This window comes from Pelmatolapia mariae, linkage group LG17 (assembly GCF_036321145.2).
Source record: "Pelmatolapia mariae isolate MD_Pm_ZW linkage group LG17, Pm_UMD_F_2, whole genome shotgun sequence".
Lineage (NCBI taxonomy): Eukaryota > Metazoa > Chordata > Actinopteri > Cichliformes > Cichlidae > Pelmatolapia > Pelmatolapia mariae.
The window spans coordinates 34,250,133-34,265,741 of NC_086242.1; the positions used below are offsets into that span (position 1 = coordinate 34,250,133).

Genomic DNA, 15,609 nt, shown 5'->3' on the forward strand with positions numbered 1-15,609 from the left:
CTAAATCTATTTTTTTAATGGTTCAACAGTGTTATGAGTGGGCCGGGGGGCCTTAGTGTTGAAAGGTTCGTCACCTGTTGCAAATTCAGTGAAAGTATATTGGCACCCAGAGCTGTTTCTGGGGCTTTGTGCACATACTCGACTGGCTGAGCTGGATTGCCTGACTCACACTTTCTTTCTGCCTCTCGGCTATTTTCTTTGCCCGTCTCTTCTCTTTTAGAAGTGGCAGACACTGCATCTAATGTGCAGCTGTGCAACACACTTGCACATTTCTGATAAGAAAATAAAGCGCAAGTGAAAAAATAACAATGTCAAAATATTCCAGATTACCTACACTGGGATAGGCTAGTGCCATCAGGGAGTGCCTTTGCAGCGTGGTGTGTGCTTGTCTCAACAATGTTCAGGTGGGTGGCATGTGTCTTAGTAATATTCACATGAATGCCATTCCTCAAGGTTTCCCAGGAGAACACTGCATTGTACCTATAAAGTCAGTGTTATTTGTTTTACTTTGTCAATAGTTTTTGTGTTGTGCTAATTAGCGTATATGCTGATGTTTTCTGAGACCGATGTTTTACCTCAGTTCACTAATTAGCAGAAAACAGTAGATACTCCTGGTGCTTTTTTAAGCTGATGTGGCTTCCAAAGATTGGCCTGTTTTTATTTGATATTTTGGCTGTACAAACAAGAGCTAATGACAGAAGCAGTGTCAGCTTGTATTTCTGCCAGCACATCCCGTAAGGAAACACGTGTTACAGCTGTTAACTGGGAAAGCACGCTCCTTTTTTGTCAGTACACACTGCTGCACATATGATGAGGAATCAAATTCATGATATAACAAGCATGTGCTCTCAGCTACTGAGTGATCGTGTCTTTTCAGAAAAAAAAAACCCATGAGGGCAAAGGTGTTTGTTTGGCAAACTTTCAGGACTTCTTCTGCTCAGTAGCGAGGCTGCTGCCTGCTAGGCGTGACTGCGTTTCTAACAGGGACATTCATAGTGTGGCCTGGGCAAAATGCCAGTGGAAACAAGGATGTCCAGTCCAAGGACCTTCCACAAACATGAAAACAGAGAGCTCAACAGTATATTCGGCACACTGAGCACAAACACACTAAAAACATCTGATATTCTGTGTTGAACTGCACAGATACTCATTCACATCTTTAGAATTAGAAAATTCAAGATGGGAGTTGGAAGGGAAAGTTTATTCCAGTAAGCATGGGCCAAAAATTTCCCCAGTGGAAAATACCATATAATAAATCAATTAGTTATATTACATCCATCCATTTTTCCCCACTTACCCAGTTTAGGGTTCCAGGAGGGGCTGGCGCCTATCCCAGCTGCAATGGAGTGAGAGGCAGGGTACACCCTGGACAGGCCTAGATAACCAATCACACTCACACCTATGACCAATTTAAACCATAAGTTAACCGAACCCCTCTAACTGTATGTCTTTTGACCGTTGGAAGAAGCCGGACAACTCACAGAAATGCGGGGACAACATGCAAACTGCACACAGACCAGATAGTGGATTAGAGTCCAGGATCTTCTTGTTAAAAGGCAACAATTCAATGCAGTTCAATTTTATTTATATAGCACCAAACACAACAGCACTCGTCTCAAAGTGCTTTATATTGTAAGTAAAAGACCATACAATAATACAGAGAAAACCCAAACAATCGAATGACCCCTTTGAGCAAGTGCTTGGCAATAGTGGGAAGGAAAAAAAACCCTTTTAACAGGAAGAAACCTCATGTGTAATGTAAACACAATTGGTCCTAGCACAGAATCCTGTGGAACTCCATAATTAACCTAAGTGTGTGAAGAGGACTCCTCATTAACGTTAACAAATTAGAGTCTATGATATGATTCAAACCACTGCAGCACAGTACCTTTAATTCATACAGCATGCTCTGTAATAAAATACTGTGGTCAACAGTAACAGTATCTAACGCTCCACTGAGGTCTAGCGGGAGAAGCACAGATTTGATCCTTCTTATTGCTACTGTCACAGGCCATAAGAAGACCACATGTAACCCTCACTAAATCAGTTTCTGTACTTTGATGAGCCCTGAAGCCTGACTGAAACTCTTCAAATAAACCATTCCTCTACAGATGACCAGCCAGCTGTTTTACAACTACCTGTAATTAGCTAAGATATCTGGGTAAAGTGATGCCTTTTTAAGTAATGGTTTAATTATTGCCATCTTAAAGGCCTGCAGTACGTAGCCCATTAATAGAGATAGATGATCATATTTAAAATTGAAGTATTAACTAATGGTAGGACTTCTTTGAGCAGTCTTGTGGGAATGGGGTCTAATAGACACAACAATGCAAACTACATAATGTATATATATATTATATTATGTCATGAGATCAATTATGGTACACAAGAAGTGTAGCAAATAAATAATGAATTAACGCACATATCTACACAGTTTACTGTTGCTCCTCTTGCTCTGCATAATTTGGCCTCTTGCCCTATCGCTCTCTCTTTCCAAGGAAAAGCTGCTCCAGGAAGACAACACATGTTTGTGAGTTGTGTTTTGTTGCACGTCTTCTCTTTACTCCTTTAAAATTCACAGTTAAGAATACTGAAGAAGTGTAAAATTTCTATAGAAAGATCAGCCTTCCTGCCAACTGCAAACGGGTTCCTTCCAGAGAATAGCTGTAAAAAAAAAAAAAAAACATGACAGATGAGTAATTTCTGTGGAACACTCTCTCTAACAATAGTGATTTATCTGTTCCTATTTCCTGCCTTATTTCCTCTCTTTCATGCTGAAGTTATAGATGCAAGGGTCACAGCTTAATATGGAAAGCTAGGGTACAAAGCAAGCATAAACTTAAAGTCACTCTTTGAATGTGATTTGAATTCACATAGAAGGGGATGAAAACATGTACATCATGCATTTAAAATGAAGAGATGATATCATTCCCCTCAAGTGACATCATCCTTACCAGACTTAACGATGACCTCATCCTCTCGCTATGTAATCCCCTCCCCAAAGGTTTTTTCAGCATGCGCATGTGTTTAATTATTCATGAATGGCTTCCCCATGTGTGAGGCGCAGAGGCATCTTTATGCTTCAAGCCACTGGGGGGTGTTTGTTAGACAGCATCCACTCATAATGATGAGACTGTGTGTGACTCATCTGCTGCAGCAATGATACTGTAGATCGCTTGTCAGGTCATCCCCCTACTTTTTAGAGGCTTATACAAAATATTGTACAACTAAAAATTCATGTGCACATAAGCAGCACTGACATGGATTGATCCCCCCCTTCTCTGACAGCATTTGGCTTGTTGGTGAGAGTGTGCGTGGCGTCACTTCAAACTATTTGTGACATTTCTGTTATGTTTTTTAACAACTTTTTACTATTAAAAGATATTGATCAATTAGATCAACGGAGAGAATTTTTTTTTGGTGGATTTTAGTTGAGGTTTCTATTATATTAAAAAAAATGTGTTCCATGATGTGATGTGCATTAGTTTAATAGAAATAGTGGTCCTTTCAGTTTGTATAAGGAACGATTACTCACACGGTAATAAGACGCATGTAGGAGCAGTTATCTTCTTCTTCTTGTTACTGAACATCAGGGTTTGTCTAATCTCCACAACAAAGAGCAACCACCTCAAAGACTGAACACCAGCACAGAAAGCACATGCAGACCGGATCCTTGTGGTAAAAAAGAAGAAGAAGAAAGAAACTTCTTCTGTCACTAATCAAACGTTGGGCTTGTGTATAATTTTAAAAATTACATTTGCAATTAGATTATTTTTATTTATACCAGCATACCAGTTGATGTTGTCACCTCTGCACACAGGTTAGCATGATGTCATTCCAGAGGATGATGTCATGCTGTTGGTGAGGCTGCCTTTCCACTGGTCTGTTAATCACTGAACCTTAGATTTTAACCCAGTTTTATGTACATTGTCAGACACTACACATCTCATTTTTCACTAACTCTCTTTGAAACCGCCATGAAAAATGTCAAATATCCCCAAATATCCCCAACTGCAGCTGAAGCGCTGAAGAGATCTGGGTTTACAGGAACAGCCATTAACTTTGGCAGGAGTTTGTTGTTTTTCCAGAATCCAAAGCATGTTGTCTTTATGAGTAATGTCGTCTGTAAGTGTGAATAACACTGTTCGAACATTTAAAAATGTTCCAAAACTAAAAAAAAAAAGAAGCATTTTACGCTTATTTTCCATCAAGCAGCTAAATCACATGTTTTCTCATATAACTCATCTTACTTCCTAAAATCTAACTTGACAAAAAGTAACTAAAGACAAATGCAGCAGCAGGAAAACCAAACATATTTGTCATCTCTCGTCCTTACTCCTGTTTGACGCTCATGTGGGTGGATTTTGAATTTGTGAAACCAGATGCTTCCAAGCATCCCTGCAGTATAGTATAGCGACAGAGCAGCGCGGGCTGCTGAAAACAATGAGCCAAATCAATCTCCATAAAGCCGGTGGGCTGTGAAAGTGAGGTGATGCACTTCTATCATGACGCAGATGAAGGAACTCCTCTTGCAAATTAATCTCCTCTTTTTTTGCAAAGGCGGTTTTATGCAGTGACGCATCCTTTTTACGTCATAATGGTTTATAGAGACTGCAGGCACTATCTCACTATGGCATACACATACACATGCACACTAGCACTACTATATTTGTGAGGGGATTATCTGTCATTTAGTCCCCAGATGCAAACGCTACTACGCACATGTTGACACATTCGTCCTTCCTGCCACTCAGCAAGGAGCTGCTGGGCCAGCTGCAGTCTCTGACAAGATTTAATCTGTTCCCCATGTCGCTCTGGATATCCTCCACATGCTCCATTTCCCTGTGAAAATCCAAAGGCATGCGAGTCAGATGATCTGGCATATGAGAATGTAAGTGTGAATGTCTTTGTTAGCCTATTTTAGCTTTTCAGTGTCCTCTCTGTTCTAAAGTTCCTCTGCAGTGTTTACGCGAAAATGGATGGATTGATATCTTTGAAAAGCATCTCCAGCCTTACTCAGTGAGTCTTTCACATATGATTGTTGTCCCTACTTCCTGAACAAGATTCAAAGGAGTGTATTACTGCCTATATTTTGTCTTCACCTAAATGTCAGGGTTTGGGTAAAACCAGAAAACCTTTCTTGTCATCGCTATAACAATAATAAAGATCTAATTAACGTCATAGTTCTCCATGCAGCTCTGAAGGACGTGAAACTAAACCAAAAGCCTTTAATCAGTTAACATTGCAGCTGAAAGTAACACAATCATTTGGAAATGAAAAGCCGTCTCTCATCCGTGTCTCAGCCAGTCCATCCACCCCGACCAGGTTCTCATGCACACTGCGACTCTGTAACTTTATTGTCACTTACTTCTTTGTTCCTGTCACAGTTATTATGATAACTAAAGGTCACTGTCACAAGGAACCATAACTATATTTCTCAATTATTTGCTTGCACAATCAACTTTAATGTGTTAGCAGTTTCACCTTGAAACCGAGATGCTCTTGGGCTTACTTAAGCCTAGTCAGAGTTTAGAAAAATCAAATCTAAGAAACAAACTGGAACCCGAAAAATGACTTAACAGTCACATGTGGACATGTGTTTTATTGTCACACACACCCAGGCACTGTGCCCCTTAAGAAATGTCACAGTGAAAGTAATCGTATGTCTCACATTCTAAATTAAACTAATTAGAATTCACACCTATAGACAGACTAGTCAACTCAATAAACACATATTCCAACTGCAATACTAATTAGTAGCATTATGTGGCACTTCATGCGCTGCCACAAATGTAGCTACAATGCTTTGGTCAGTTTGGCAGCCACTGATTAATGAATGCTATTACATTACATTTAATATCATTTGCAATGCACGTGACAGACAGGATATAGCCAGAATTAAGATTATTGGTAAAGTGTCCTGATGTCCTGGAAACCTGTTGTATTGCAAAAAGTTTTAAACAGTGCCAAGTCAAAAAAATAAAGCATGCCTGTGTGTTTACCACGTGTGCCGTTTGGGGCACATTTGGGGCAATGAATGAACAGCAGGTATTACATATAAAGTAACTTCTGTATTTTCACTTGTGTGCCACATCACTCAGAACAACAAATTCATTCACTGCTGTGAAAGCCCTTTAGTTAATCATAATACAGACATACCTTCCATTCAAATAACAGACTGCCTGTTTGCATTTGGAAAAGTAGGCTGACTTCGTGGTGTGGACAGGGGAACGTTTTTCTTTTTTCCACGACTAGAAAAATTGTTAAGGTAATTCAAAATTAAAGGAAAAAGCTGCATATCCCAATAACCCTGAATACTGGACTGTTTGCACCAATACAATCAGCAGACTCAGTTTCACTTGTGCTTTAGTGACAGTTTTCTTTTTCTTTTTTTACTCAAGAAGAAGGGAGTAAAAAATTGCTTATCAGCATATAAGGCCAATGACAAACTTACTGTCAAAAAACAAAATGACGAGAAATTGAAAATGGTTCCAGAAAAAAATTGAAGATATTTCTCATGATGGTGCTCTTGTAAAGCTGTTAATTTCTCCCAGGTGCAACATTTCTTATTCTCTGTCTTTAATTATTCAGGGCAGCGAGACCCTCTGAGCGCAGGGATCAGACAAGCTCTTATTCTGTGTGATGCTTTCCTTGCTTAGTTTGTGTTGTGCCTCGGGGATAACAAGTGCTTACTGTAAGGTAAACATATCTCAAACTCGCTAGAGGAGCTGATGCTTATTTTGATCTGATCCTTAATTAGCAGCAGTTAATTAGCAATGACCAGATTCACGTTCACAGCAGAAGAATTAATAACAGTGCTGCTTCGGAACCGTGACTAGAGAAAGCAAGTTACTGCTCCACTCAGATAGTTTGGATATGCAGAAAAATACTTGGCTCACACACTTTATGGGCTTTTAATGGAATGAAAACCTGGAAGGAGAGGGCAAACCAAGTCATTAACGTTTTGCACATTTTCATGGCCCAAGAGTGCAAGTCTGGCTCTGTTTTTCAGTATTCCAGTTATCGGTGTGAAAGACTTCCCAGATACAGTAGTTACCCTATCTATAGGCGTAACATGCCGACGTTTTGTCACGTCCCGCAGCGTTCCTGAGGAACGCGAAAGGTGACCGTCCGCGTTCTTATGGTACGCCCCGGGTTATGGATGAAATCCAGTGGAATGACGGTCCCGCGGTAATAGACATTCCAGGCCTGTATTCCAGCCCTAAACCTAACCTTATCCCTAACCCTAACCATAACCATATTCCTAAGGTTAAGCAGCACTTTAATGACATGAAATAGTGTTTTCCCAAGCGATTTTAAGAGAAAGAGCAAACATGTGTAGATTGAGTCCAAACAGTTCTCATATTTCCTCATTTTTCCGATGTCGTCATTTAGGAACGTGTTGGGTGCCCGAAAACGTAATATGTTGACGATTTGTCACCTAGCGTAGAATGTTACGCTTTGGGAGTGAGAACGTGTTGGCTAAAGAGACGCATAAATTAGACTAATCCATGGATAGATGGATTCAGTCAGTCTCAACTTTAAATAAATAAGTATGACAAGATAAATTGAATCCTACTTATTACAAAGCATGTTTTATATTCAATATAACTATGGAGGATGTTTACATAATTTCAAAACTACTCTATCAGACCTTGAGCAACAGCGTAGTAGATTCTTGTGGGATTCCCGCAGGTGTCCTGAACGCATCGCGATGGGCCGGGCGCTGGAGGCTCTCCCTCCTCCCTCGGCTCCCTCGCTCAGCTTCAGCCGGCTTCAGTCTTGTTCTGGGCAGACGCTCGTTTTGTGAGAGGGAGGGGAAACAGCCCGTCTGTCACTGGGAAATCCTGATCGCTACCGTCGGTCTTAGTTAGCGGGGAGTGAGCTGTGATAGAGGCGCGCAGATCTTCAGAAAGGATTAAACTCAACTGAATGAAGCGCACATGAAGTTCTTCGGCAGCGACGTAAGAACCCTTTCTCGTTATTACTAAAGCCGCGTCCGATCGTGTTTCTGCCTGTGACCTTTCACGCTCCTGTGCGCTCCTCTATTTTTCCACACAGAAGTGAGGAATAACTGCTGAATTAACTCGCCCACTTCTGACAAACTGACAGCTTTAACGTTTTTCAGTGGCATGTGTTTCCCCCTCCGTCATTTCTGTACCTGCCGCCTTATAGTAAATGCCAGTTTTTCCAGCTCTAAGAGACTTTTCTCGGATTGTGATTTCTGGGCATCATCTCTATCCTTCTGTGAGTTTGTCTTAATTTCTCGCTTTTTTTTTCACTTAAACGATATGCGTGTTACAGAGTACATTTTACTGTAAAGTGTCTAAGAATGTCATTAGGAATGGAATAGCCAAACTTTTTAAACTTCTTGTGATGCAGCTTGGCAGAAACTATGTTCCTGCTTTTGTGGCTGCTGATGGGAAGGGGGGGGGGGGGGGGGGGGGGTGAAACAAGCCCCTGCGCGCCTCTGTGCAGGGCAGCTTCAGTCAGGGTGTGAGTCAGACCTGGATGAATAGCTGGCGAGGTGGAGTCCCTGGAGGACACGGATACGATTCCTGCAAGTGGAAAATAGTTTCAGATGCTCGTCTTGATCTAAATTGTTTCCAAAGAAGGGGGGGGGACAACAGTGCTCAGAGTAAGAAGAAGGGCATGAATAACAGCCCTGAGTTGCTCAGTTGCACCTGCAGATGATGATGATCAGTAAGCATCACTTTATTGACAGCTGAGCTTTTTTTCTGCTGCACAGCTGCACATGTTTGGTTGCACATTGGGCAGAGGTAGGATTATTTGAACACATTCACGTCTTTTTCCATGGGTCTGTATTTAAGCGCGAGCTCTGTTGTTTTAAGATGGTGCAACAGTTGATCACATGGAATTCATTACTTTATGCTTTTGGAACAGTCTTTTTGTGGTTTTGAGATTTTGATTGGTTCTTGGTAGTACACTGTGATATGGTAGAGGAGTTTGTGAGTCTGTTTACACCGTGACTGTGATCCTATTAACATCTGTGATTAAACTAAACTAAAGTCTTTGTAGGAGGTGTTGCAAATCAGTGTTGAATTCTTCTGTGTGAGGGAGTGTGATGCAGGTATTAAATGCAAGGCAGATTCCTATTTCACTATTTGGTCCGTCTCACATGCAAATGGCTGTGGGTGAGAAATCTGTCTCTACAACAACATTTAAGCCTTCAAGTTTCTTGACCCTGCCATGAGCACTGTTTTTATAATAACTGAGATACACTATATGCAATCTTACTCCCACCATAGGTTTCGTAAACTGAGTTACCTTTTTAGTCTGTAAGTTGGTTTAAAAAAAGGAAATGCACAGCATAACAGTTGGATTGGATTAACATTAAAAATTTTGGGTTTTTTGGGGGGAAATTTTAGTTAAATACAGTAATATCGTCATAAAGGGTTTCTGTTAGGTTAACGTGAAACTGAAACCTTTGTGATGATTCTTTCAGTAATTATACTGAAGTGATAACAGTGCTTTGCATAACAGACCTTTACTTTCCCCAAAGCTGTTCCCAGAATCACATGAAGGTGATGGCAGGTGTATACGTGCCTTTAAATAGATGAGATGCTTCCTCTCCTGATGTTTCTGCTTTACATGGATTCATTGAATCCTTTATGGTCTGTTTCCACCAGATAACAAACCTGTTGGCTAGTTTGCTCTCTTTCAGTGGATCCTTACAAATTTGGCCACAGATTTGAAGATTGGTTTGCTAATGATTGGTGTATTACACTCAGTGCCTGCTGTGCATCTGTGGTGTTGTTTTTCACCAGGGCGCTGTGTGTCTGGGGTTAGTGTATCGCTGAATTAAAAGATTGTATTCATTTACTGCCTCGCTGCTCTTGTTTGGCACCGAAGCAAGCAGAAGTGGAAAGCTTCACGTTGATGGACGATGGGAAAAAATAACTGCAGAAAACATCTGAATTCGATTATATTTCTGTTAGAGAGAAAAGAAAACAAAGCAAATTGCCTATTTTTAGCTAACATCTATACTCATGACGTCTAGTGAACAGTTACATGGGCAAAATACAGAAAAGATCTCCTTGCAATATTCATTCGTCCTGCCTGGTGTGTTTCATGAATGAAAAGCAGTTCTGGAGTAGTTTATCAGTGAGGGAGGAGAGAGGGAGGTGCTCATATCAGTGAGAGACCTGCCTGTCATCAAGTAGGTCGTGTCTTTTTTGTTTCTTTATAGAAAAATTGCATTTAGAATCTCCTTGGCTCTGCCTTTTGCAAAGACTTTTAATTGTCACTTTTTATTCACGTCACGACAAAGTCCTCAGACTTACTCGAGTCAAAATCAGCTTACTCACAGACCCGTTTGAGATCCAAGCATCCTTAAACAGCTGTGTCTCTTTTTTCTGTCCTCAGTGAGATTCACCACAGCCAAAGCCCATGTGGACCATGCTCTCGCGATGACCGCTACAATGTAAGTAATACTGTCTGTTCTCTAATTTTCTGTTCGTGGGGTGTTGAAAAGAGCTCGCTGCAGATGCAAAAGTAGCAACACTAGTTTTTGATTTTGTATCCACAAACTTGTAGTCTGATGATCTCAAACATAAGACCCGGGGCCCAGAATTTGGCCACTGGACAGCTTTGGCAAATGTGAAGAAGAGAAAGAATTTCGGACAGTTTTATCATTTGTATTGCTTTTCCTATTAATAATAAAGGACTCCCATTAACATTCATACTACACCAAAGTAATTAAGTAATAGAAAACAATTAAATGACACAAAACTTCTACTGTGGAAGATTTCAGCTTTATTCAGTGGATCCAAAGTGGGGGAAAAAAGCTACCAGAACATTTCTGTAATTTTACACATTTATTTCTTACAGTTTAAGTCCAAAGAATAATACTGATAGATTAACTACAGTATGTAGAAAAACAGAGAAATCCTCTTAAAATTGCATTTTTTTAAAAAAAACTTCTAAGATCTTTCAAGGATTAAATGTGCTGTTAAACGTCTTTTCTCTGATAGAAATGGGAGTTTCATTGGTCCTACTCACTTGGAGATTGCACTCAAAATGAGTCCGAGATCCCTTTTTTGCACTGTTTTGGAGTAAAAATTTTGTACCTGACAGACAGGCATGAACATTTGCTTATTTTATTTAATTTTGTCATTATTTGCATTCTGAAAGCTTTGTGAGATGAACACTTTAGAAACGATTTGAGTTTGTCAGAGTGAGAAAGTGTCTTGTTGGAGCAGCTCATGGTTACATATGTTGAACTTGGAGCAAGTGAAAGTAAATGCAAGCTACCTTCGACCTGTCCTCAGGCACCAACCTCTTGGCACTTCATCGGTATTAAGCGGTTGTGAACTGTCATTGTCTTGTGTCGTAACAGCACAGGTTTTTATGCCAGATGATTACGTCTGCAGAGAAGTCAGTCCAGTTCTTCCAGTGCCCTTCCTGCAGAAAACCGAAGTACCCTGTTACTAGATTAATCACAGTGGAATGCATTCCTTCTACTCCCACTGTTTTCCCATATCTGTTTTTGAAAAACCTTTTTAGATTGAGTGATAGTAATCAATCAGTGACTCATAAAACACTGAGTTTTGCACAACCTTACTTTGTTTTCCTGCTAAATGAAAATCTATCCTTCAGCATTTTCAGATGAGACTGAAGACAGCTTAGACATGCAAATACACCAACTGACATATGAATGTCTAGAAATGCTATTAAAACAGCTTGAGTATTTTCCCAGGAACATCTCATCTGTTGTTTCCCTTGATAGCTAATTAAAATTCTAATATAAAATATTAATACTAAATATTGAAACTTGTTAGCGTTTTGGATCCATCTGTGCCTGTTTTGTTCATGGCTTGCATTTTTGCTTTTTGTATGTTCAATGTTCCCTCAGTCTTCTTTTTTCTCTCCATCGCTCCATCTACCTATTTCTTATTCCTGCCTTGTTTCTCTACAGGGTTCAGTCTGTAATGCTGGCAGGCCTTGTATATGTGTTCCTGGTCTCCTATGGTGAGTTCCACCTCCAGCACATCATCTTTGACCTCCCAGCTTGTAAGCTTAACCTCTTCTAGCCTGCGAAGAGTTTTTCTCCTTTAAATAAACAGTGTTTCTCACGTGTGGTGTGCGTAGAACAAAAAAAGTTTACTTTTGAAAGATTAATTTAAGAAAGTGTTTTTTTAGGGAAATGGTATGCTCCAAACACTCCAAAGACACACACGTCACCATGTGTCTTTTATCAATCTTGCACACTAAATTTGTACACCATCCGTGGATGTGTTTCTACACACTGCACATCCACATCAGTAAGAGGCTGTAAAAATGAGTGCAATTGATTTTATGAGATTTTGGCAGAAAGATTTTGGTCTTTTAAAGAGGACATGAATGCTACATATATAATGGCTAATTTACACCATTGAGCCCTGCTCTCAAAAACTGACATAGATGTAACACTGTCTGTGAAGCTGGATTTAGAAAAATAAGTGCTTAAAGTTAAAGTTTTAGCTTGTTTAACGCCATCTTCTCTCATTGCGAACGTGAGACGACGTGGTTGCTTGCTTATGTTAGCTAACTAGTGATATGAAAATAAGGACACTAAAATTAAAAATCAGTCTGAGAGGAAAACATTTGGGCTGCAGCAATGAGTTTTATGTTAAGAAACAGAGGATATACTGTCCACTTCACTGTCTGTCTCATTAGCAGTAAGTGGCTATCTGTTGTTTATGGAAGCCTGTTTCCACCACTAAAAAAAACAAAAAAACCCCCAAGTATCCATAACTCAAACATAACTCAAAATTTGGAGAAACATAACTCAAAATTTTGAGTTACTTTCCTCAAAATTTCGAGTTAATAACTCGAAATTTCGAGTTAGCTCTGCCAATCAGTAATCTACGTGAAATGATTTCATCATTTTTGAAGCCACACTGAAAATACTCAGCAATCTGTGCATTCATGACTGGATGTAATACCGGTAGCTTAGCTGTAGCATTTGTACCTGAGGGCTTCAGCTTCTGGATAACAAGGAAATGACGTCATTCACGTATTGATGCATTCTCAATCATCCAGGAAAGTAAATCTCCAAAAGTTGATTCTGTTCATCTGGACGTAGCGTTTTGTGGGAGAAACGTTTCGTCACTCATCCAAGTGACTTCTTCAGTCTCAGCTGACTGCAGTCTTCCCCAATCTTATAAACAGTACATTTGCATAATGACTGAAACCAGCCCACTGAAGGAACAATGGGCTGGGAGGTCAGTTCCTTAATCATAATTATGCAAATTCTCATGACCATTGATCAACAATCACTGACCAAATCCCACTGATCAAATCCCACTGACCAAAACCCACTGATCAAAGACCACTGATCAATGGCCATGAGTACCATTCACAGAGAGTTGGGGAATGGCTGCAATCACAGCATTGTAAGATGGTGACAGATGTACCGGGTGTCATCAGGACGCTACAACACAGAGCGAACACCATCCCCACTGACACATCGGCCAGAGAGGCAGAAGAACAGCACATCAAGAAGGCCCTGAGTAAATGTGGTTATCCCAGCTGGACTTTTGTCAAAGCTGGAAAGACACCTAAAGAAAGCTCCAGCCGATCCAGGAGAGAAGGACAACCGCTGCCCAAGCGAAAACCTGTAGTGATCCCATATGTGTCAGGAGTATCTGAACAATTGAGATGCATTTTTTCTAAACACCGGGTCTCTGTGGCTTTTAAACCCCAAAACACGCTGCGCCAAAAATTGGTCCACCCCAAGGATCGGGTCCCCCGACACAAACAGAGTAACATAGTGTACGCTGTTAAGTGCCAGGAGGATTGCCAGGATTTATACATCGGGGAAACCAAACAACCTTTGGCGAAGCGGATGGCACAACACAGAAGAGCTACCTCGTCAGGCCAGGACTCTGCAGTCTATTTACACCTACAGGCCAGTGGACACTCTTTCTATGATGAGGATGTACACATCCTGGACAGGGAGGAACGCTGGTTTGAGCGCGGAGTCAAGGAGGCCATTTACGTGAAAAGGGAAAGACCATCTCTGAATCGAGGAGGGGGCCTAAGGGTACATCTGTCACCATCTTACAATGCTGTGATTGCAGCCATTCCCCAACTCTCTGTGGATGGTACTCATGGTCATTGATCAGTGGTCTTTGATCAGTGGTCATTGATCAGTGGGTTTTGGTCAGTGGGTTTTGGTCAGTGGTTGTTGATCAATGGTCATGAGAATTTGCATAATTATGATTAAGGAACTGACCTCCCAGCCCATTGTTCCTTCAGTGGGCTGGTTTCAGTCATTATGCAAATGTACTGTTTATAAGATTTGGGGAAACCTGCAGTCAGCTGAGACTGAAGAAGTCACTTGGATGAGTGACGAAACGTTTCTCCCACAAAACGCTACGTCCAGATGAACAGAATCAACTTTTGGAGGTCATTCACGTAGATTATTGATTGGCAGCGCTAACTCGAAATTTCGAGTTACTTTTCTCAAAATTTTGAGTTAATAAGTCAAAATTCCGAGTTAATAAGTCAAAATTTTGAGAAAATAACTCGAAATTTCGAGATATTTTCTCGAAATTTCGAGTTATGGATCCTTTTGTTTTCTTTAGTGGCGGAAACGGGCTTCCATAGTTGTTTGGCTAGCTACACTCAGACGGGAAAATCCACCTGTTAGCCGTAATGTTTGGATTACATCTATGTCAGGTTTTGAGACTAGGGCTCAATGGTGTAAATTAGCCTTTATATATGTAGCGTTTCATGTCCTTTTTAAATCTAGATGTAATTAATTTTCTGTAGGGACATAATGTGTGGGAAGCTGACATGAATGGCAGAGTTGGTTATGTAGCCTCTTACACTCAGGTCCAATTTTGTCTTTATGTAATCTGTAATGATTCCAATTATAGACAAGACTACAATGTGCTTACTTAATACACACAGTTACCAATGTCTCCATTGGTTTTATGTGGTTTCAGACACAGACATTGAAACGTTTCATCCGACATCCTTATTAATGCTATATACGTTTCAAGATGCTAAAAAGTAAAACATAAAAACCATGCTAAGCATGCTAGATATGTTAGCTTTAGCGGCTTGTTAGGTCAAGGAAAATTTTAAGATAATCAAAGCACTATCTCTTTTTTTGTTTAGATAACAGTTTTATATATGCTAGTTTATTGTTATCTTCTTTAGATTGCTAACCTACAGAGGAAAAACTGTTTTCATAAGAACTGCATGCATCCAATTAATACGCGTGAAGAATGGCCATGCTAGAAGTGTGGAAGAATTATTTATATAGTGCTTTTCATAAACACAAGTACAAGTAGCACACAAATCAAAAGATAACATGAAGCAGAAATAAAATCTGCTGCTCATATTTATCAGTAAACAGAAATGTCTTTAGCAGACTTACTTGAGTCTTATCTAAGGCGCTATTATTGTTATCTTTTCAATTACTGCTCATAATTTCTGCTTATGTAAGATTTGAGTAAATCCCTATTTATTGCATTACGCTTACTCTTTCTTTCTAAGAAAGACTTCTTGTTTCTCTGTCCTTTTGCCTTTGTCACTGAGACACAAAAACAGACTGTCATCACATTCAGATGTTACTTTAGCATCCAACTTCCATGA

The 15,609-nt window shown here is 40.1% G+C and overlaps 1 protein-coding gene across 4 annotated transcripts in view; it reads left to right on the forward strand.

Annotated features, from left to right (window-relative positions):
- The first annotated feature begins 4,829 nt into the window (after nt 1–4,829).
- Nucleotides 4,830–15,609, forward strand: part of lepr (leptin receptor) — a 28,094-nt gene continuing 17,314 nt past the window's right edge. For 2 of the 4 annotated variants that reach the window (XM_063460157.1, XM_063460160.1), the window contains exons 1-3: nt 7,784–7,964; nt 10,387–10,444; nt 11,939–11,991. In XM_063460157.1, the coding sequence (XP_063316227.1) occupies nt 10,431–10,444; nt 11,939–11,991 (67 nt within the window). In that variant the 5' untranslated portion in view covers nt 7,784–7,964; nt 10,387–10,430. Of the gene's footprint in view, nt 4,892–7,783; nt 7,965–8,189; nt 8,248–10,386; nt 10,445–11,938; nt 11,992–15,609 lie in introns of those variants that run through there. The other 2 variants (XM_063460158.1, XM_063460159.1) reach the window with 2 other exon arrangements.